Here is a 23,122-nt window from a genome sequence, read left to right as displayed (position 1 = left end):
TAAACACAATGCCCTTTTATTGAGAATAATCATTACATTTTGGTTAAGCATGCTTTTTTTTTTTCGCAGTCCTTGCGAAATGTCATGAAAAACAGAAAACGAGACGGAGACAATAAATGAAAGACTGATGAACAGATGAAAGAAAGATCTCATGTTAGACATACAGGATATAATATAATTTCCCTAACGAGTTAAAAATATCTAACCAAATCAATGTACTGGAGGAGCGAAGCTGAAGGCGACTGTTTTCAGGTCACGTGAACGAAAGAGTTTACCTGCGAGAAGCAGAAACTGGAGTGTTAAAGTTTAGTGTGGTCAGTCGAGGTTCAGTCGTCTGTAAACATGATTCTGTGTGAAATGAACAGACCTGTGACATCTGTGCCACGTTTACCTCCCAACAAATCCCCTGAAATCATCATTTCTACAAAACATCATACATCTGGAAATGCTCATTTAACTCGATCATAAAATGTCTTGTTATTACTACTACTTGCAAAAAAAGCACGGAAGTGTATCAAATATCATGTGTCTATGAAACGCTGAGTCAACACCCTTTTTTTTAACTATGATACGTGTGTGTGTGTGTGTTGTAGTTTCCTTTGGAGTTCTCTGTGCTAAAGCTCCCTCTCGTCTGGATCTCTTCAGTCCAGCAGAGACGGCTCTGACGGTCTGATTATAGTGGGCCGGTTCGGAGCAGCTGGAGGCCTCCTGCTACACACAGACACAAGACGATCAGCTCCATACGCCTACGAAAAACTAGAAGATGATTACTAGCCGACAAGACCAGCAGTTCAGCAGCCACTATTAAAATTAAATAAAAATAAAACATTAAATCATAAAAATGAGAAATAGACAAATTTTACTACAAAAAAACAAATCAAAATAAAATACTTGCTTAAATTAATTAAATAAAATGTCAATCTGATCAAAATAAAAGGGCCAAGCAATAATAAAATTAATAATTAATCATTCAATTTTGAGAAGAAAAAAAATGTTGAGAATAAACTTAAATTGGGAAGTTTTCTTCTTCGCCGGCTCCTTTGTCATGCGGTGTGCCCCAAGGGTCTGTGTTAAGAACTGTCAACTTTTAAATGTGCTATAGAAATAAATTGACTTGCATTGAGAAAAAAGTAGTTAAATTTCGTGTCAGGATCATTTTATCTGGTTGGATGTGGTCAAACAGCGTCTGCAGTGGGGTGGGTCAGGGAATAATGCACAGGGATGAAGCATATGATGCGGGTGACAAGGGTTCGAAACGGTCTTTGGCTGAACTCTCTTTTCTTCCTTTCTCATCACGTCACATCGGAAAAGCGGAAATCAGTCGATTAACGAGTGTTTAATAATAATGTATTAATTAGGTGGGTTTAGTGTTTCTACAGTAAATCCATTGTAAATATTGATTTGTGGACTGAAAAGTACTCTGATTGTTGTCGCAGTGTTTCTCCTGTTTTCCGCGTCTGTGTTGATGAGAATGGCTTTTAGAGATTTTAGCAGAGGTATTTGTGTTGCACATCATAATAGACCATGTTAGCATCCGATCATTTTAATTGCTGGAGAAAACAGTTTTTTTTTCGGTATTTTCATCTTCCGGGTTTAAAATCTACATCGTGTTGACGTCACAATTTGTGACGTGGCAAAGGACTATAGTACATTGATTACGCATCGGTGTCTTTTTAATTATTCATGAGACTGCATGTTCTTATCCAATGAGAAGACGCTTCGCTAAATGTATTCACAAGAGCACGTGTTGATTTGCTATGACAGAAGCTTCAGACTGAGATCGTGTACATTAACTGAGAGAAACATTCATGGATCGAAGGAGAGTGTTTGTTTTTGCTTTGCAATAAGAGTTCGGTACAAACACGATTCATTCACTTAGTAAGTGTAACCGTTTTTACAGCTCCGAGATGCAACCCATCAAAATATAAACGCCGCAGAATAAGCCTTAAATGTTATTAGAGGTGCAACAGTGCGTTCACATATATGTGTTTTCGATGTAGAGTGCAAATGGCTGTGCATTTATTTGTTTTTAACTCGATGGGAGTGAAACGAAACTGTCTGAACCCGAAGCTGTGTGTTGTCTGTCTCCCTTCTTCCCCCTCCGCTCCGCAGCACACCATGCCTAATTTTTTAGCATTTTGTACAACTGTTGAGAACTAACCAGTGCTGAAACAGGGCCTTTAAATGTGTTATATTGACCGCGTCCAACGAGATGAAATGAACCTGACACGAAATTTAACGACTCTATTTTCTCATCGAGTTTATTCTCAACATTTTATTTAGTCTTTTTTCTCGAAATTTAATTTTTTTTCTCTTCCCCAAATTTAGCGACTTTAATCTCGAGATGATTTTTTTTTTTTAAATCATAGCTTGACCTGGACATATGATCTAATTAATATTCATAAGCCCTCACAATAGTAGGAATTGTAATGTCACTACTGATCATTTCTTTTGTAAAATAGGTTATTTTTCAAGTTTAAGTGAATAATTCAGTGAGACAGTTTGAGGAGGGTGTCGGTCGTACCTGGGTATGCCGGGCGGCAGAGCAGGCGGCACGCGGGCGGGGCGAGATGGCACCTGAGGGGGCGGAGCCTCCAGCGGGCCACTCCCAAAGACATTAGCGCTGACTGGAGGAGGGCCGGGCCTGGATGGAACAGGCGGAGCTCCGAATGCAGGGGAGGGGTTGAGAGGAGGCTGGGCTGGAGGGCTGTGGGTGGGGCCTCGCACTGCAGGGGGGCGGCCAGGGGGCGGAGCCGTGCCAGAGGAGGGTTTATGCTGCGATGGAGGACTGACAGAGAGAGAGGGCAAAATGCACTTCTGTTATCACTATTTTGTTATTAAAATCAAGAGATCATGTCTATTCACTAAAAATTCTCATTCACTAAAAAAAAAAAAAAAAAAAAAAAAAAACTCACTAATTCCTAAAAATCTAATTCAGTAAAAATTGTAAACAATACACAAGCATATACACTGCCGCTCAAAAGTTTGTTTTGCCTTGATGAGCAAAAGTGACTTCTTTAAAAAATATTACTGATCCCAAACTTTTGAGCGGCAGTGTGTATATATATTTGTACAATATATATAAAATGCAAAATCTTAAAAATGGGAAATAAAACACTGAAAAGGAATTAAATCATTAAATGTTAACCATTAAAACAATTAACAATTAAATACAAAAAAATGTATTTACTAAAATCACGTTAAATTAAAATTAAACTGGGTCTGGCTTTCTGGGATGGTACTCAAATGGTTCAGGTCATACTTAGAAGGGAGAGGTGAGTATAGGAGAGCATACTGTAAGCATACTGGACGGCCATGACATGTGGAGTCCCACAAGGCTCAATTCTTGCACCGCTCTTGTTTAGCTTGTATATGCTCCCACTAAGTCAGATAATGAGGAAGAACCAAATTGCACAGCTATGCTGATGATACCCAGATTTACCTAGCCTTATCTCCAAATGACTACAGCCCCATTGACTCCCTCTGCCAATGCATTGATGAAATTAACAGTTGGATGTGCCAGAACTTTCTTCAATTAAACAAGGAGAAAACTGAAGTTACTGCATTTGGAAACAAAGATGAAGTTCTCAAGGTGAATGCATACCTTGACTCTAGGGGTCAAACAACTAAAAATCAAGTCAGAAATCTTGGGGTGATTCTGGAGACAGACCTTAGTTTCAGTAGTCATGTCAAAGCAGTAACTAAATCAGCATACTATCATCTCAAAAACATTGCAAGAATTAGATGTTTTGTTTCCAATCAAGACTTGGAGAAACTTGTTCATGCCTTTATCACCAGCAGGGTGGATTACTGTAATGGTCTCCTCACCGGCCTTCCCAAGAAGACCATTAGACAGCTGCAGCTCATCCAGAACACTGCTGCCAGGATTCTGACTAGAACCAGAACATCTGAGCATATCACACCAGTCCTCAGGTCCTTACACTGGCTTCCAGTTACATTTAGGATTGATTTTAAAGTACTTTTACTTGTTTATAAGTCACACAATGGCCCAGGACCTAAATATATTGCAGATATGCTCACTGAATATAAACCTAACAGACCACTCAGATCATTAGGATCGAGTCAGTTAGAAATACCAAGGGTTCACACAAAACAAGGGGAGTCTGCTTTTAGCTATTATGCGGCCCGCAGTTGGAACCAGCTTCCAGAAGAGATCAGATGTGCTAAAACATTAGCCACATTTAAATCAAGACTCAAAACTCATCTGTTTAACTGTGCATTTGTTGAATGAGCACTGTGCTATATGTCCGAACTGACTGCACTATGTATAATCATCTCCTATTCTTAACGGTTTTAAATTCGTATTAAATTTTTTTTATATAATTGTTTTTATTGTTGTGATTGTTATTTTTTTAATTCCTTGTTTTTATTATTTTTAATGTCTATTTCACTTCCTTTTATGTAAAGCACTTTGAATTACCACTGTGTATGAAATGTGCTATAAATAAACTTGCCTTGCCTTAAATAAAAAATAAAAAAATATTACTATAGAAAAAAAATAAAACAATTACTAAAAAAAAAAAAAAAAAAAAAAAAAAAAAATTTTTTTTTAAAAGCAATAAAAAGCCAAATCAAAACACTTACTAAAAAGGAATTAAATTATAGAAATGTAAAATTAAAAATATTTTTTACATTTGTGCAGTAAAGTCGGCGAGTGAGTGAGTGAGTGAGTGAGTGAGTGTGTGTGTGTGTGTGTGTGTGTGAGAGAGAGAGAGTGTGTGAGTGAGTGAGTGAGTGTGTGTGTGTGTGTGTGTGTGTGTGTGAGTGAGTGAGTGAGTGAGTGAGTGAGTGAGTGAGTGAGTGAGTGAGTGAGTGTGTGTGTGTGTGTGTGTGTGTGTGTGTGAGAGAGAGAGAGAGTGTGTGAGTGAGTGAGTGAGTGAGTGAGTGAGTGAGTGAGTGAGTGAGTGAGTGAGTGTGTGTGTGTGTGTGTGTGTGAGAGAGAGAGAGAGTGTGTGAGTGAGTGAGTGTACCTGGGGTCGGTGTGGATCCAGGTGTCGTTCACAGGCGGAGGGACAGGTACAGATACGGTGCTGGTGCTGACGTCTCCGATGATGTGCAGCGCCTCTTTGAGTGCGTGATACATGCGGAGCATCTCATCGCGCCGCTGCGCCTGCTCAGCCGACTCCTCCATCAGACTGCTCTGATCGCCAGACGAGTACAGAAACGCCAGCAGCTCCGAGTAGATGAACTCCTTCGCCTGACGCACACACAGACACGAGATCAGTCAGGACTGAGAAAGAGCTTCATGAAAAACCACATGCTCTGAACGAACTGAGACATGCTGGAGGTGCGAGAGGGTGGAGGAACAGACCCTAAAACTCCACAGCAGGTAGACAGACAGAAAAAGACCGATAACCACAGAATCATGTGTGTCTGGTGTGTTTTTTTAAACAATGTCTTAAATATTTTTCTTGTTTCTTGTTTGTGAAAAAAAAGAAAGTATACATGTACTTATTTACTTAATTATTTTACAGATCTATTCTTGTTCTATGTATTATATAATCGTTTGCTCCTTATTCATGTAATGGATAATGCTTTGGCAATACTGTGCAAGTCATGCCAATAAATCATGCCAATCATTTGAATTGACAGACAGACAGATAGATAGACAGACAGAGACTGACAGAGAGATAGATAGATAGACAGAGACTGACAGACAGACAGATAGATAGACAGACAGAGAGATAGATAGAATAACAATTAAACAAAAAAATGCAAAAATATAATAAAGTAAATCATTAAAATAAATAAAAACGTGATAAATAAAAACACAAAACATACTAATATTCACACATACACACACACACACACACACACACACATACATACTAATATACACACACACACTATAAGGCCATTGAATGCTTGAATCTGATTGGCTGATGAATGTTCTAAGGTGTGCAATTATCTTTCAGGGAAACGCACGCTGATCGTAGTTCCAGGCAGCTCTTGACCGCATTACATGTCCATATCACTTCACCAAGTGATTTCAGTTATTTCAAAAGGTCCTTACAGCTTACTACAGCAAAATAACCAAAACCCACAACGACGCTGGCCAAACTAATAAATATATTAAGCAATAGGATAAAAACGAGAGATTATTTCCAAGTTTTTCCACAAAATTGTTTTATTTATTTCACTATTATCACTTTTGAGAGACAGAGACTCAGAGGTAATTCACACTCTCTCTCTCTCTCTCTCTCTCTCTCTCTAATAACTTCATTAAATAGTTGCATTAGTCTGCTATCAATGGCTCAGTCCTCCGTTACTAGGTTTAAAATGAAAAATAAACAAACATAAACGAAGGGGGAAAAAAATAAATAAATAGATTCCATCTGTGTCATCTGTGACTGACACCTGATTAATGTGAATAAATCATGTAGGCCATGCCAGTGATGAGGTCACAAGCCCCGCCCCCACACTCACGCTGTTGATCATCAGGTGCATGATGGTCTTGGGCATCAGGTCTCGGATGCTCTTGTTGACGATGCCGATGTAGGAGTCCACCAGGTTACGGATGGTCTCCACCTGCCGCTCCAGCTGAGGGTCCATGGACAGGGAATCGACCGGAACACTGTCCTCGTTCTCCACCTGAGGAAACAACAACGCTTATTATGAGATCCCGGCCTTCTGGAGAGATTCAGATGTGGTTTGGGTGAGAATCCATGAGATTGATGTGAGGTTACGATGAGACTCGGGTGAGATTTCCACGAGATTCACAGACAGATTGAGGTAATATTTCAGTGAGATCTATGTGTGCTCGTAGTGAGGTTTAGTCAAGGTTTAAATGACATTCAATGAGTTTCATGTGAGATTTACTTTTTTACTTCACCTAAATATCACCACAATCAAAGATGAATCTCACCACTACCTCACATTTATCTCATTGATTCGTACCTTGACCACATCTGACTCTCACAAGAGCTGATATTTCGAAGAGAAAAGCAGGGGTTAAAGCAAAAAAACAACAACCCTTTTTTCCGAGGGTTGGGGGTTTGCGGGGGTGGACACATACACAGGGTTATTTAGCGAACAAACAAACAAACAAAAAATATTTGGAAATTATTTTCCTTGAAACTACCTGAGAAATAAATAAAACAAAACTGTACAAATAAAGTGATGCACACACAAAAACGCAATAACTGTGGCAACTTTAACATTTGAAAGGACGCTATGGCAAAGTTACTGCTTTCCTTGTTCAAACTGATTTTTCTTCATGAATATATGATTGACCTGAAGAAAAAAAGCTGTATCATACACTTGGAAAATGATGAGCTGAAAAACAGGCTTTAATATGACTATATTTATATATAAACTAATGTGAGGCAATAATAATTGGCTCAAATAAAGTATTAAAACCAAGTAATTACATGGTTTTATTGTTAATTGCATGGCTTCACTGTTAAAATGTATGTGATATGCCTATATTATAAAATAAATACCTGCAGAGGACGCCAACGGCCTGGTGATGTTTCATGTGATTTAAATCCATTTCATTTTAATGCAAAGTCAGAAACGTTTATTTTGAAATCGCAACAATCGCAGAATTAGAAATATATAAGGTTTATAAATGATTGAAGGCACAGGTTTATAAATGATTCACGTTACAAATCTAGTGAGATAACGCACAGTTTTCCCAGATGAACGTAAACTCACTGCATATGCAGTAGAAGAGTTTAGCCCCGTCACACAAGTCTTATGGTAGTACCTCTAATATCAAGGCCTAATGTCCAATCTAACACATCCTCCGTGGCGGCACAGAAACCATGACATGAAATGGGCTGATGGCATAAAATTTGACAAGTTCGAGGGTTTATAAAGAAAGAAAAAATAAATAAATTGAGAATTTTTTAAATTGTGTTTAAAATTTGACTTTCGTTAGGCCAGTATGCCATATTTGAAGGCCTTATGTCTCTTTAACGCATGCTTTGTGGAGGCCAAGAAACCACACCGTGAAATGGGCTGATGGCACAGCAGGTGGCACAGTGTGCATTGTCCTATATGCTAAATTTTATGATTTCTGCGCACATACAAGTCTGTATATATTTTATTTTTGCAAAAGTCCTTGAGACTATGTAACATGGTGCTAAGAATATTGTGAGAAGTAACCCAAAATGCTTATAAACTGCATTTTGCATAATGAGAAAGTGCACCTTCATTTAGTCGTATTTTGACTTTGACGTCTTGTACAATACATTTATTTTCATTAAATTCTTTATTTTCCATTTTATATATATTAGGGGCAAAAGTCTGGAAACACATATACTTTTCCATACTCCGATTTATTTTTTCAGACTTTTCCATTCCTGGAAAATACTTGGATCAAATTCCATACTTTTCCAAACCGCTTGGGAACCCCGGGTTGTGCTAACATTCAGGCGACGATCAGTGTGAGCTTCAGGGGAGTTGAGGATGAGATTTACATGAGATTCTCGTGCTGATATGTAGGTGAGACAGTAACCTGGTCTTTCTCAGGATAGACTCCTGCCCGCAGGAAGGAGGCTTTCCAGCTATCCACTTCCTCCTGAGAATCACAGGCCAGCTCGATCTGCCGCAGGTCTTTATACACGTTCCTGAACACACAAAACAGCGCATCACATCAGACTGATTTATGAATGTTAGTAACAGTGTCAGGCTGACACACACCTCTGCTCGGTGTTGAAGATGGCAAAGGTGTGTTTGGTGGACATGAAGCCTTTCTCAACGTCTCTGAGCTTCAGGTTATCCAGAGGCAGCATGAACTTCTTCTCTTTCTCCTGGAAAACACATAGGCATGGGTTTGATTTTCACAAAAAGTGAGGAATAAACGTCCATCCTGCAAACACACACACACACACACACACACACCTCCTCATCCTTGTACCAGGACAGAGACTCTGCGGTCAGGATGAACCAGTAGTCCTTGGATCCGCCCTTCATTATGCTGATGTTGATGGTGAGCCAACCGCGTCTGATCACCTGCACCGGGGGGCGGGGATATGATAATGAGGAGGAGAGACAGACCAATAAGCGCTCAGCTCAGTTTGTGTTGCTGTGTGCGTTGTACCTGGTTGGGCATGGCTCTCTTCTTACTGACGGCTGCGCTCCGCTGCTGCGCGCTGAAACACACACACACACACACGTGTTCACTACGTTTATGCTCGCATGACTGAAATCAGGGTCAAAGGTCAACAGAGGTCAGACGTCACTCACTTGGCAAAACCGATGAAGTCCTCATGGTTTGTGTTGATGTAGGAGAGCTCGATGTCAATCAGCAGCATCACCTGAAACACAAACACAACGCATTTGTTTCAGTTAAAAATTTGTTTAAATGCATAAAAAAGATGCCATATATAAGAGGTACCTCTCCCATATATGTACCAACTTTAAGTTTTCAAAAAACATTAGTTATTTGTAATTTTTCTGTTATTCAAAGTGTCAAAACATCAGGTGGTGCGACTGTCCAGCCATAACTCTTGTTTTGGAAACATCTTTGAAATTACCCTAAATTTATTCAGATTAATTTTCTGCACTATTTGGCATAATTTCCCAAGTGTTTTGTAATACTGTATAAAATTGCAAAGCATTTATATTTCCATTTCAGTCATAATATACAAACAAACTTTGTCCGATGATTTCCATTTTATTGAAATATCATGTGGTGTGACCATCAAGAATCCATTTTGGGACTTTTATGTTGAAATCCATTCAAAGATTATTCTGAGGTCACTCAGCCCCCCACATGCTCCAAATTCACCCAAAACAGACTCAATCGTTTGTGCTGGTTTGTGCCGGTAATATTTTTGTTTGTGTTGCTTCCGTTTTTAAAATATTAGAATTAAAACATGAATTATAGGAGATAACGTCACCAGCCCCCCACATGCTCCAAATTCCTCCAAAATAATCTTCTTTGTTTGTGCTTCATTTGTGCCGTAAAAATTTTGTTTGTGCTGCTTCAGTTTTTTAGAAAATAATTAGTGATCATTCTGCGGTCACTCAGCCCCCCACTTGCTCCAAATTTACGCCAATAGTCTCGTTTGTTTGTGCTTCCTTTGTGCTGGTGTAGAATATCAGAGACTGAATCAGACAAATTTAAGAAGCGATCAGAACATTGAAACATGAGGAGCTGGAATTCCAGAGAGGCCCAAGGAAACAGGACGCTGTAAATCAGATTCCTAGCTTCAACTAGTCTGAAGCAAGCAAACTAACCAGCAAGCCTCTTTCACAGAACAGCTTACAACCTTGAGACAAAAGAACACATTGATAATTCCAATTCAGGAAGGAGACTGTCAAATTTGTGGCAAATAATCAAGACTGATGGTCAAAGAGATGACCATCACATGTAAACCTGTGATAGAAAATCACGAGCTACAGACTCTCTTGGGTAGGTATTATGTTTGTAACCCACACATTAGATTATCATGTTTTAATCAAATATTATGTATGGTTTTATTTCATCACTATTGAATAGCTGAAGGATTCAGATGCGTGTTTGGTATGTATGAGTTTGAAAAATCATGCTTTAAATGTTTCTTCCAATCAATATTTTGTCAAATGTATCATAGTCTTGTTATAGAAATGTTCAAAAGTATACTTTGCAAGAGCCTGTAAAGTTCGGACCTCTGACTTAACAGATAACATGTTGATTTATTGATTGGGTTGAGGATCAGAGCAACATCCGAAGCAAGGACAGTATCTAATTGGTCAAGACATCCAGATGGGACGGTCTGAAAGCCGAGTTTAAAACTCAGGACACAAACTCTTAGTCCCCTTCTCCTGTTCTGCCACTGCGTTTTGACGCTGCTCTTTGAGCGTGCTCTTTTGCCCCGGTGCTTTGCGGCAAGCTTTATGCTTTATGCTAAATTCCTATATATTAAGAGGATGGTTTATTATATTAATCATGCGACTCGACTAGGAAAAAAATCTTTAAAAAAAAGTCAGTAGCAAAAATGAAAATATTACCAGCACAAACAGAGAACAAACAAACAAGACAATTTTTTCCAGCACAAACCAGCACAAATGATTGAGACTATTTTGCCCACGTGAGGGGGCAACTTCACGGAGGTAGGCAAAAGGGGTTCCAACCCGGTACAAGCAAGGTGTACCTAATAAAGTGGCCAGTGAGGGGATACGCACACACTGTATTGGCAGATGCACATAAACATGTTACAATTGTTGACTTTTTAAACAGACTTTGTGGTCACAATTACGAATATGGGACTACATGATATAAACTTCTTACATTTTATATGTATAATAAGCAAAGTAATTGCAACAAAGTGAAGATAAGGTTAGAAAGCATGAAACTCGCCATGCCAGAATACCGGAATGGAGACGCTAATTTGAGAGGAAGGTTTAGAAACACACCTGGTCTTTAGTTTTGCTTTCTCTCTCTCTGATGTAGGTGGTGACGATTCTCTCCGTCTCTTCTCTCAGCCGAGGATACGAGTTCAACTACAACACAAACACACTGAGAACTGCAGCAGAAACACACACACACTGATTATGAGTGACACTTGACATTATTATGTCTCCAGTAAGATTTTATAGAGAATGAAATAAGCACGGAGGAGTAGGACAGCATGCAAATCCGAAAACACTGACGGTGAACGTGACTGTGATTAGTAGATCAGTGTGATTAGTAAATATAAATCACCACGTTGCTATCGATCGTGTGTTTGTGTGTGCAGTTAGCAGCAGGCAGAGCAGCGATGATCCTGTAATCACCGTGTCGGAGGATGAGGTTCGGAGGGCGCTAAAGAGAGTGAACGTCAGGAAAGCAGCCGGACCTGATGGGATAACCGGCCGTGTTCTGAGGTCCTGCGCCGATCAGCTCGCTGGTTTGTTCACTTCTATCTTTAATGAGTCCCTTGCTACCTCTGTGGTTCCCACCTCATTTAAAAAAATCCATCATAATCCCTGTGCCGAAGAACAATAAACCCTCTTGCCTGAATGACTATCGCCCAGTTGCCCTCACATCTATAGTCATGAAGGTTTTTGAGAGACTTGTAAAGAGCCACATCTGCTCCTCCATCCCTGATACTCTGGACCCTCTTCAGTTTGCCTATCGCCCAAACAGATCTACAGACGATGCCATCTCTCACGGCCTCCACTCTTCCCTCACACACTTGGACAGCAACAATGGGAATTATGTAAGGCTGCTATTCATTGACTATAGCTCAGCTTTCAACACTATAGTCCCCATCAAGCTGGCTTCTAAACTCACAGACCTCGGCCTAAACTCCTCACTCTGTGACTGGATTCAAGACTTCCTCACCGGCAGACCTCAAGTGGTGAAAGTTGGCCAGTTCACCTCAAACTCCATCACTCTGAACATAGGAGCCCCACAGGGCTGTGTCCTGAGTCCCCTGCTCTACTCTCTCTACATGCATGACTGCGTGTCCTCTCACAGCTCCACATCTATTGTCAAATTCGCTGATGACACTGTGGTTCTGGGCCTCGTCTCCAACAACGATGAGACCGCATACTTGGACGAGGTAGAGAGACTCACATCATGGTGCCAGGACAACTGTCTCTCACTGAATGTGAGCAAAACTAAAGAGCTGATCATGGACTTCAGGAAGAGACAGCAGCAGCCCTACACTCCTCTTATGATCAGTGGGACCCCTGTGGAGAGGGTGAGTAGCTTCAAGTACCTCGGTGTAAACATCTCCGAGAACCTGACTTGGACTACACACATCCAAACACAGGTTAAGAAAGCCAGGCAAAAACTGTACCATCTGCGACAGCTGAGGAAATTCAGGGTCTCACCAGCAATCCTGAAAACTTTCTATTCAGGGACCATAGAAAGTGTATTGACTCAGTGCATCTCAGTGTGGTATGGAAACAGCTCCAATCAGGACTGCAAAGCACTACAGAGAGTTGTGCGCTTAGCTGAGCGCATCTCAGGGTCTGCTCTCCCCTCTCTGCAGGACATCTACCTCAAACGCTGTAAAATTAGAGCTGTAAAAATCATCAAGGACTCTAATCACCCTGGTAACCGACTATTCACTTTGCTTCCATCTGGTAAGCGCTTCTGTAGCCTGATGGCAAAAACTGAGAGACTTAGGAGGAGCTTCTTCCCCCAGGCCATCAGGCTCCTAAACTCTAACTCTGTGTCATAACATCACTTGACTCCATGTAATATCAATAAGCTATTCATATTTTCTCTACATCATATTGCTGCCATTTAAATACCCTGTACAACTTTCTGCACATTCCTCTTTATTATCTAAGTCAACAACATACTTACCTGCACATTTATATTTATATTTTTTATCTTTTATTTTATTATTTTATTTTTTCTACTTTTCTTTTTCTTAATATTTGTATACTTTATAATTGCACTGTCCTTGGAGCGGACCTGACCTACATTTCACTGCTGGTTATACTCTGTATAATTGTGTATGTGACAAATAAAACTCTTGAATCTTGAACAAAACAAAAAAGCTGAGCTCATCCACTGCAGACAAACACTGAACTCAAGATTAAAAGCAATATCACACGCGGTTTTGAATAATAAGAGGACATTTACTTCACTGGATTTGATTGGTTACGGGATCTGTCAATCAAAGCGGGTTTGGTTAAAGGATTGGATTTGATTGGTTACGGGATCTGTCAATCAAAGCGGGTTTGGTTACAGGACTGGGTTTGATTGGTTACGGGATCTGTCAGAAAGAAACGGTCTTGTTTTACCTTCTCTGTGCACTTGTGGATGAGCGTGGCGAGTTCAGACACCACCAAATCCACACACTTGAGGCACGGCTCCTTCAGTTTAACTATCTGCTTTTTCATGATGGCCTCAAAGGCCAGGTCAGGGGTGAAGAGTCCCGTCCTGGAGGATCATGGGACAGTGGGGGTGTTACTTGTGAGAGGGGCACAATATTGGGAAAAAGCAGACTGATGGATGAAAACAGAAAGAACAAAAAGCACACAACCCATTCATTCTGGATTTCCTCTTTCCTAAACGAGACATGGGTCATTACCTGGAATTGCAGCACTTTAACCGGAGATTTTAACGGCAAAATATTATATTCATGTAAGTTTGTTTATGTTCATACAATTTTATGATGTCCTGCATGATTACGCCTCAATATTGATGATCTTAAGATCATAGTTTGTAGCCTTTTAGACCAATAAAAAGCAACAATATATTTCAATGCCATTTGTCTTCTTTCTTAAGGATTTTGTCCATCAGTTTAAAGCAGACAGGATGGCGTGACTGAAACAGCTCAGGAGCGTGTGGCAGCATCATTGCAGTGTTTTTGCTTTGCGGAGCCGTTAGCAGCGTGAGTCGGGTCAGATGTTAGCGTGCTGACATGCGTGTTGACGTCTCTTTCTCTCCGTCTACCTTCAGCGTGCACTGCCTGACCGTGTTGATGAGCTCCTGGATCACCAGGTCAATGCATTTGAGGCACGGCTCCTTCAGCTTTATCAGCTGCTTTTTCACGATGGCCTCGAAGGCCATGTCAGGGGTGAAGAGCCCCGTCCTGAGGTCACACACACAGGCAGAGAGAACGACTGAACAGAAAGCAGGAGTCAAAGCATGCTGATCTCGCTGGGAGTGTGCAACAACAACGGCACGGCGCAAGACGTATAGTCCGATTACACAAACCTCCTTTATTTATATTTATCTTTTTAAAATGTTGTTTGGAAAAAGGTATGAAAAACAGTGATGATTTTGAAAATATGTAAAGTGCTATATATGTTATGTGATGCATCTTATGCAAACAAATAATAATAATAATAATAATAATAATAATAATAATAATAATAATAATAATATGTAGGAATATACAATATATAAAATATTATGAAGGAAAAGAAACACACTGAAAATAACGGTTTACAACAAGATTAATAACATGCTATACAAAATAGTCTAGATATTGTGAATCTGTTTTTGTTATTTTTAATGGCAATTTATGTGTTTATATTATATAAATCTGATATGTTGACCTCCATGTTTTAGTGCTGTCAAACGATTAATCGCATCCAAAATAAAAGTTTTTGTTTACATACTGTGTGTGTACTGTATATTTATTATCTATAAATATATATAAATACACACATACAGGAAATATTTCCATGTATATTTATATTCATATAATTTGAATATATGAACATAACATTAAATGCATGCAGGTAAAAATAAACAGCACACACATGCAAGCAAAAACGTTTATTTTGGATGCGATCAATCACCATTAATCGTTTGACAGCACTACCATGTTTCTTTTTGACTTGGAGATCTTCATAACCTTGTCTCCTTCCTTGTTTTTGTGTTTTTATTTCCATTTCTTGATTTGTGTGGCTGTTGTGATATATGATGAGTTTTTTCTCTTGCCTGACTCCATGAATGTTCTTGATGGCATAACTGATCTCCCTCCTCAGCTCCTTCTCATCAAACTCCATCTAAAACACACACACACACAGTATCTACTGTATCGTATGAAATGAAAGGAGTCGCTTAGCTAAAAATGTAAATTGTCATTATTTACAAAACATGCTGCCTGCAGGTTTGATTAGATTCATTAATTCACACACAAAACCCTCATGTTCTCCATCCATAACCAACACAAAGTCAAACCTGGTGAGCAAACGAGGCTAAACGTACCTTAACGAGCTCAAACGGGAAGCGCTCGTGGAAGATGCGGTTGATTCGTGCTCCGCCGGAGAGCTCCAGAGTGTCCACCTGATTGCCAGAGCCCTCGATCCGCTTCTCGAAGTCCACGCCGAACTGCTGCACCATCCTACGAAAGTCTACTTTTATTATAACTTCATATTTAATATATTAATAAAAGCGTACAGCTATGTTATGAGAATGTAAGCGTGCAGAAAGGCTGGTTTTGGCCCTGGATGGAGGCTCACTGCAGCAAGGCTTTGGTTTTGCGCGCCGGATCGTCCGGTTTGAAGTTCTTGTACTCGTCCACCTCCTTCTCCAGCGACAGCAGCTGAGACTGAAGTTTGCTGCGCAGCGCCGGCAGACTGTCACGGATGTGATTCGTCAGTTGCTGGAAAGAGTCCATGAAACATCACTATGAGGCGTTTTATGAGGCAATGGTTTCTGCAGGTACGGTGTGTGTGTGTGCGCGTGTGTACCTGATTGAGGGTTTTCTGCAGGTTCAGGGTGTGTGTGTGTGTATACCTGGTTGAGGGTTTTCTGCAGGTATGGTGTGTGTGTGTGTGTGTGTACCTGGTTGAGTGTTTTCTGCAGGTATGGTGTGTGTGTGTGTGTGTGTGTGTGTACCTGATTGAGTGTTTTCTGCAGGTATGGTGTGTGTGTGTGTGTGTGTGTGTGTACCTGATTGAGTGTTTTCTGCAGGTATGGTGTGTGTGTGTGTGTGTGTGTGTGTGTGTGTGTACCTGGTTGAGTGTTTTCTGCAGGTATGGTGTGTGTGTGTGTACCTGGTTGAGTGTTTTCTGCAGGCATGGTGTGTGTGTGTGTGTGTGTGTGTACCTGGTTGAGTGTTTTCTGCAGGTATGGTGTGTGTGTGTGTGTGTGTGTGTACCTGGTTGAGTGTTTTCTGCAGGTATGGTGTGCCCATTCTCTCTGCCATGTGTCTGTACGCCGGATGGGACAGAAAGAACTTCCTCTCAGCAGCGAGTGCAACTTTGATGTCCTTCCTGCCATCAATGTCCTTCTGACTGCGGTTCACCACACCAATATAGCCTAAACACACACACACACACACACACACACACACACAGAGACTGTATTCATCCACCAGCGTCACTGAACTCTAATAACACAATGGGCCTCATTCATGAAACATTCATAAATATAGGAGTAAATGTATTGTAAAATGTAAAAAGGAGTATTTTGCGCGTAAAACAGACCTTCACGAAAACTCTCCTCCAGATTCACAAACGCTTCGTAAATGTCCAATCTGATAGTTAAACATGTGTATGTTAATGAATTCCAATCATTTGTAAATAGGGCACTCGTGCATGCTCATTCACGATTATATAATCCCCGTCTATGAATACAGCTGTGCAAACTGCGTGTCCAGGAACACAGTGGAATATTCTGGTCTACTTTCTCAGGTTTGGCTCCAGTATATTGCATAAATGCAAAAATGACTAATAGGCCTTATGCCTAACAATAAATATTCAATAAATTGTGTCCACCAAAGTGTTTTTAGCCACCTGAAAAATGTCAGGCGCTCTTCTTAAAACGGCCAGCTGGTGGTGCTTGAGAATGCTTTGGTGACAGTGGTTTTTTCAGCTGAGACGTTTGGTTGCTATGATGTGGAATATCCACGGCAGTAACGTATTACTAGTATCTCATTTTGAAGAATATAACTGTATATAAAAATGCAGTATCCAGCAATATGAACTTCTTTATTGTTGTTCAGTTGTTGTAGATGTAGGATGATTGGTCGGTGTAGCAGGCTATTTGTCCCACCACTCCTCCATTGATTGGACGGCTGGGTAAAAAGTGACAGTGACAAGCGCTACGTTCTACCCAAAGCTAAACAGTTTATCAACTCAAATTCATTCTGCTCGTGTTTCATGAATGAGGCTGTGTGTGTGTGTGAGTGTGTGAGAGTGTGTGTGTGTGTGTGTGTGTGTGTGTGTGTAATCTGAAATGAAACTGAGTTTGAGTTGTACCTCTGCGCAGAGGAAGCAGCTTGTTCTCCAGGATGTCTCTGGCGTCGGTTCCTTCATCCATCAGGTCCAGCTTGGTGATCACACCGATGGTGCGCAGACCTGAAGGGCAAAGGTTAAAGGTCAACAGCACCTCTGGTTTATCAATCACATCCCGAGCTATCAAAAATATTATTCAAACATTCAATTTTATAATTTGCAAACATTGAGAGAATGTTACTTTTGAACGTTCTCTGAACATTCCGAAACAAGTAGTAACATTTTAAATGTTAGATGAGCTTCCAACTGAAATGCTTGAACATTCTAAAAATTAACCATTCCAGATAACTCTGAACGAACATTCTATTAAGAAGGTTTGTTCATAGCGTTCTCTCTTACCCTGAGGGTCCACCTCTTTGCTGATCTTCAGCGCATCGGAGTTGGCGAGGTCGGAGTTGGCCGGCGTGACAGCCAGGATCAGGCAGTTCTCTTTAGAGATGAACTGCAGCAGCATGTCTCTGAGAGCAGATGGAGAAGAGCCGTCAGTGCTTCACTCAGGTCCTGTACTTGATCAAAGCAACAGTTCTTACCGGATCTGGTACTCGATGTCCACCGGCTGGTCTCCCACCGCCACCTTTGTCATGCCGGGCAGATCGATCAGCGTCAGATTCAACACTGATACAGAGAGAGAGAGAGAGAGAGAGAGAGAGAGAAGAGAGAGAGAGAGAGAGAGAGAGAGAGAGAGAGAGAGAGAGAGAGAGAGAGAGAGAGACAGAGAGAGAGAGAGAGACAGAGAGACAGAGAGACAGAGAGAGAGAGAAGAGAGAGAGAGAGAGAGAGAGAGAGAGAAGAGAGAGAGAGAAGAGAGAGAGAGAAAGAGAGAGAGAGAGAGAGAGAGAGAGAGAGAGAGAGAGAGACAGAGAGAGAGAGAGAGACAGAGAGACAGAGAGACAGAGAGAGCACAAACATCTGTAAGCCTTCCTTCCTCTCGTGAGACAGCTGCTGTCTTTCACTATGTGACTTGTCAACAGGCAATGTTTGTTGGTCTGAGTTACCGTTGGGCGAGTAAACGCGCAGGTTGATGGGCACCGGAGAGATTCCCTTGTTAGATCCAGTGATTCGGTCCGTCTCGGCCTCAATCTCCTGACGAACCTCGTCAAAGTCCACGAACTTACGGCCCTTACAGTGCAGGAACTCTGCATATTCTACAGACAGAGAGAGAGGGACTGTTTTACAATCATTAATATACCATATAATAGTTCTTAATATTTTGAATCCGTTTTTATTTTAAATTTTCGCATTCATTCTACTTTTAAAATTGTATTAATTGTGTTAGTCATTTTTGTTTTTATCAATTTTTATTTCAGTTAAATTTTTGTTATTTTAGCACTTCATCTTAAAAAAAAAAAAAAAAAAAAAAAAAAAAGTTTATATTTTTATTCAGTTCAAAATCGAAAACGAAGAAATGTGATGATGAATTTGCATCCAAGTCAACACAAATGCATATTTTGTTCAATTAAAAAAAAAAAAAGTATTTTTTTTGGATAAAAAAACTTTCTAATGAATTTTTTTTCTAATTAACTAATTTTTAAATAATTTGTCTCAATGCACAGACCTACATTTCCTGTGCTCTTGTGTTATTTTAGTATCATGGAGATACGATTATAGTTTTTATTAATATTCTAAATGAGCTTTCATGTTATATTTTCTTTTCATTTCAATTCGATACATTTTTATTATTTTTTGTGCTTGTGTTTTGTTATTGTTAATCTGTTTATACAGTCATTATTACTTATCTTATGTCTTAAGATAAAATTAAATGACAAAAAATAATTTGTTTAGGGGATTCTTTTTAGTTAAGATTTATTTTGTGTCATGAAACAATTTTTTTTTTTGTTATGGTTTAAGTTTAACTATAACAACCCTGCTGTGCTCAGAAGTCAAAAGGACCATTAAATATTTTGTTTCAGTAGTTATAAATCACTTTTCTATAAAATAATATGTTTACTATTGCAATATTGTGAATCTTATATCAGCCCCTCCAAATGCCAATCACTAAACCTTGAATTAAAGGAATATTTCAGGTTCAAAGCTCTATGGAAGGCATGTCAGGTAATCATTTCCACTCACCGCTCGGTTTGAACACGTCTTTGAGAGAGAGAGAGATCAGATGTTAAGAAGCAGGTAAATAATGTGTGTTTACCTGCTTTACTGTTGGCTAGCTGCAGAATCAGAGGCCTGCGAGTGACGATGCCACATCCTCTCGGCAGAAAATCCCTGAACAACACACACAGAGACATTTTCTACCGTCTCATACAGTATGTGAAAATATCAGAAAATATGTGAATTAATGCCATGCCAGCGACTTTAATGCAAGAAACACTGAAAATGCAAGAAATACAACAAAGTGTACAGCACACAACCTATAGAAGGTTTTCCACATATATTTATGCTAAAGCTAAATGAAGCTGATCTTTCTATCAGCTGTTTCTCAGTGAAAGCTGGATTTGTCTATGAAACGACAGCATCGGTCTCTGGTTCAAGATTAAATCATTAAACACACCCTCAAAGACAGACAAGAATGGAGTTTCACTCCCCAGATCAAAGTCTCCATGAACTGACATGATATCTATATATTTATGTGTGTGTTGCTCTTCCTGTTGCTTTAGCAGGAATCCTGAAGATGTCAGGTCAGCACATGCGGAGATCTCCATCTCGGTTACATGAGATCGGTTCATAGAGAATTATTCAGAAACAAATCTGAGCCTCTGGAGGATAAAAGAAGCTGTTCTTTTCCCCACAAACAGAGTCAAGTTATGACTCATTCATTGTGCTTTTGGTGTTTGACGTATGCTGGGGGCAACACATTACAAGTAACACAATATTATATAGGCTAATCATATTACTTTTTTCCCCAAGTAACTAGTAAAGTAACAATTTTTACGTTACTTTTTCAAATAAGTAACACCAGTTACTTTGTTTCCCCATTTATCGACTGACAACTCTCCTGTCCCTGTGTGAGAGAAATCAAAAGTAAATGTGTTGTGTGAGAAAAATTATGTCACTGTAAGTGATGGACATTATGTGAATGTTTTGCATATTAAAAACAAGCCAGTTGCATGTGTCTCAAGAACTAGTTTGATTAGTCTTACTTTACAAATACAAATAAGATCAATCTACCTTTTCATAACTGAATTTAAAAAGTTATGACCAGACTTGAGGAAAAAATATATATATATATTAGTAATATAATAGTATATATAAGTAACGTAACATATTACTCTCCATAAAAACGCATGATTAAGATACTTTATTAGAATAGATACTTTTTAGGGTGTAACGCGATATTGTAACAAAATACTTTTATAAGTAATTTCCCTAACGTTATATAGCTGCATGAAAAAAAATGAATAAATAAAAATGCATGATTTTGTATTGCCCAGAAAAACGGGTTTGTAAGGACACGAAGGTCAATAAATGACTTAATGTTGATTTGAGCGAACTGTCCCTTTAAGAACACATCAACAGTTTGACCAGCAGTTTCTTTCTGAACAACGCTTCATCAACGTTTTCAAATGCATCTACACACAACTGAATTAGTAATAATAATAATAATCTGAACTAAATAATTAAAAAATAAGCCCTAGACGTGTTTATCTTGGTTCAGAGAGCCGCTGTCACCTGCCGACGAAGTTCTCCAGCACCGAGCTCTTCCCGGCGCTCTGGCCGCCCACCACCGCGATCTGCGGCAGCTCCAGGTTACAGCTCTGGCCGATGGAGCTGAAGGCGTCCTGCAGCTTGTTAATGAGGGGGATCAGCTCCTCCATCCCGCGGTTCCCCATGACCAACCCCGGAGAAACTCTGCCGATCACTTCATCACTCACTCACTGCGAAATACAGCAAATAACACGGACTCAAGAAGCCAGACTCCGGGTGTCAGACACAGAGAAAAACTCGGAGGAAGTTTTCCCATCCGGTCAGCAGACCATCATAAACTTCTGCAGAACGACCCTTGTTTGCCAACCGCGCGTTTCTATTGGCCCCTGCTGCTGTCTGTCAAGTTCATCGAGAGCGGCATTGGCAGACAGCGGGTGATCGTAGGAAAATGGGCGGGGCGATAGATGCAAATATTAGTTTCCATCAAAAGAAAATTGATATATAGACTATAGTGTTAAAGAAAGTCTAATTTAAGACCATAGATGCTTCCTGACAATAACCGCCTTTCTGAAGCCCCGCCTAAAAATCCGTTATTAACGGTTATTCTGATGATCTTGCTCTTCTGTTTAGTAAATATTATGACAATTCAAGTATACAGTACATATGTAGGGTATATGGGGGCAATCAAAAGTAATTTCACGATGCAAAATAAAAATAAAGTTCCTAAAGATTGGCTTCATTTTTACTCCAAACATTATATTCTTGACCGATTTTGTAAGAAGCATCCAATCATCCACAGCAGGACAATTGTGAGTACAATATTTATGTACAAGTTCTATATATTTAATAGTTTTATTTATTTAGTCATTTAGCAGACGCCTTTATCCAAAGCGACTTACAAATAAATATAAGAAACAAACAAAACCAACAAAAGAGCACAAACCTGCAAGTGCTATTACAAGCCGTAGTTATCCTAACACAGTACAGATAATTATTATTATTTATTTAATTAATGTTTAATCAAAAGACAGATAAAATAAAGTTAGAATAGAGAGTGCTAGAGTTAGAACAGATGAGTTTTTAGCCGTTTGGCTGGGATTGAGTTGGGCAGGTCGTTCCACCAGATGGGAACGGTTCATGTAAAAGTCTGTGAAAGTGTTTGTGTGTCTTTAGGATGAACAATAATGCGTTGTTCACTTGAAGAACGCAAGCTTCTAGAGGCTCGTAAGTCTGAAGTAATGAAGTTAGGTAAAGGGGTGCAGAGCCAGTGGTGGTTCTGTAGGCAAACATTAATGCCTTGAATTTAATGCCAGCAGCTATTGTAGCAGTGCAGACTGATGAACAGAGGCCTGACGTGTGATCTCTTCAGATCAATATAAACTAAATAGTTAATCGTTCTATTAACAAACAGGTCATTTTGAGTAACATCAGACTTTTAGATGATCAGTCCACGTTTTTACTCTGTAATTGAAAAAAAAAAAAAAAAAAAAATCCAAATGAGGAAAATGTTACGTATGACATTAAATCAAAAATGACAAAAGTTGAAATTCCGGCAAAAAGTCAGTTATGACATAGAAAGTCATAATCTGTGTGTGTGTGTGTGTTGGGGTCTTACAGATTTTTTTGTGTGTTTGTTTGAAATAATTGTGAATTGTAGGCCTACATACAGATATTGGGAGATATTGGCAAAATTTTCACAACGTACTGCAACCTGTGGAACATGAAAAACCCGTTTGGGGAGTTACTGTAGTTTTTTTTTTTAAAGATATTTGTGTACTGTACATACTGTAAGAGCTATTGGCAACAAAAACCTTTCCAGGGATCTTTTATATGTAAATAATTGTGTGCTGTACACACACACACATATATATATATA

At 39.6% G+C, this 23,122-nt stretch overlaps 1 protein-coding gene across 4 annotated transcripts; it reads right to left on the bottom strand.

Moving 5' to 3' along the window:
* On the bottom strand, positions 1 to 21,596 carry LOC306873671 (dynamin-2-like). 4 transcript variants are annotated; one of them, XM_079423116.1, is made up of 21 exons: positions 21,271 to 21,596; positions 19,793 to 19,866; positions 18,645 to 18,794; positions 18,180 to 18,264; positions 17,989 to 18,107; positions 17,614 to 17,712; positions 16,512 to 16,672; positions 15,871 to 16,013; positions 15,617 to 15,752; positions 15,347 to 15,414; positions 14,351 to 14,489; positions 11,368 to 11,454; positions 9,214 to 9,284; positions 9,068 to 9,119; positions 8,869 to 8,979; positions 8,668 to 8,777; positions 8,483 to 8,594; positions 6,448 to 6,612; positions 4,992 to 5,218; positions 2,525 to 2,788; positions 1 to 711 (listed from the first exon to the last, which is right to left on the bottom strand). In XM_079423116.1, the coding sequence occupies exons 1-21, from the start codon at positions 21,429 to 21,431 to the stop codon at positions 642 to 644; spliced, it is 2,604 nt and encodes an 867-aa protein (XP_079279242.1). In that variant the 5' UTR covers positions 21,432 to 21,596; the 3' UTR covers positions 1 to 641. The 4 variants fall into 4 exon arrangements, with proteins under 4 accessions (XP_079279242.1, XP_079279244.1, XP_079279243.1 ...); XM_079423118.1 differs by having other exon boundaries at positions 1 to 708; XM_079423117.1 differs by lacking the exon at positions 14,351 to 14,489 and adding an exon at positions 13,696 to 13,834.
* Positions 21,597 to 23,122: the final 1,526 nt, after the last annotated feature.

Source organism: Barbus barbus, assembly GCF_936440315.1.
Source record: "Barbus barbus genome assembly, chromosome: 8".
NCBI lineage: Eukaryota > Metazoa > Chordata > Actinopteri > Cypriniformes > Cyprinidae > Barbus > Barbus barbus.
This window is presented reverse-complemented; position numbering and strand designations above follow the sequence as displayed.

What these genes read in the sequence shown, in the direction of transcription:
- LOC306873671 (XM_079423116.1), bottom strand. Translation starts at nt 21,431, where the DNA reads ATGGGGAACCGCGGGATGGAGGAGCTGATCCCCCTCATTAACAAGCTG. An exon ending in CAAAGAGGTGGACCCTCAGG is followed by an intron (nt 17,713 to 17,988) that starts GTAAGAGAGAAC and finishes TTTGCCCTTCAG; the next exon opens with GTCTGCGCACCATCGGTGTG. An exon ending in TCCCGTTTGAGCTCGTTAAG is followed by an intron (nt 15,415 to 15,616) that starts GTACGTTTAGCC and finishes TGTGTGTTTTAG; the next exon opens with ATGGAGTTTGATGAGAAGGA.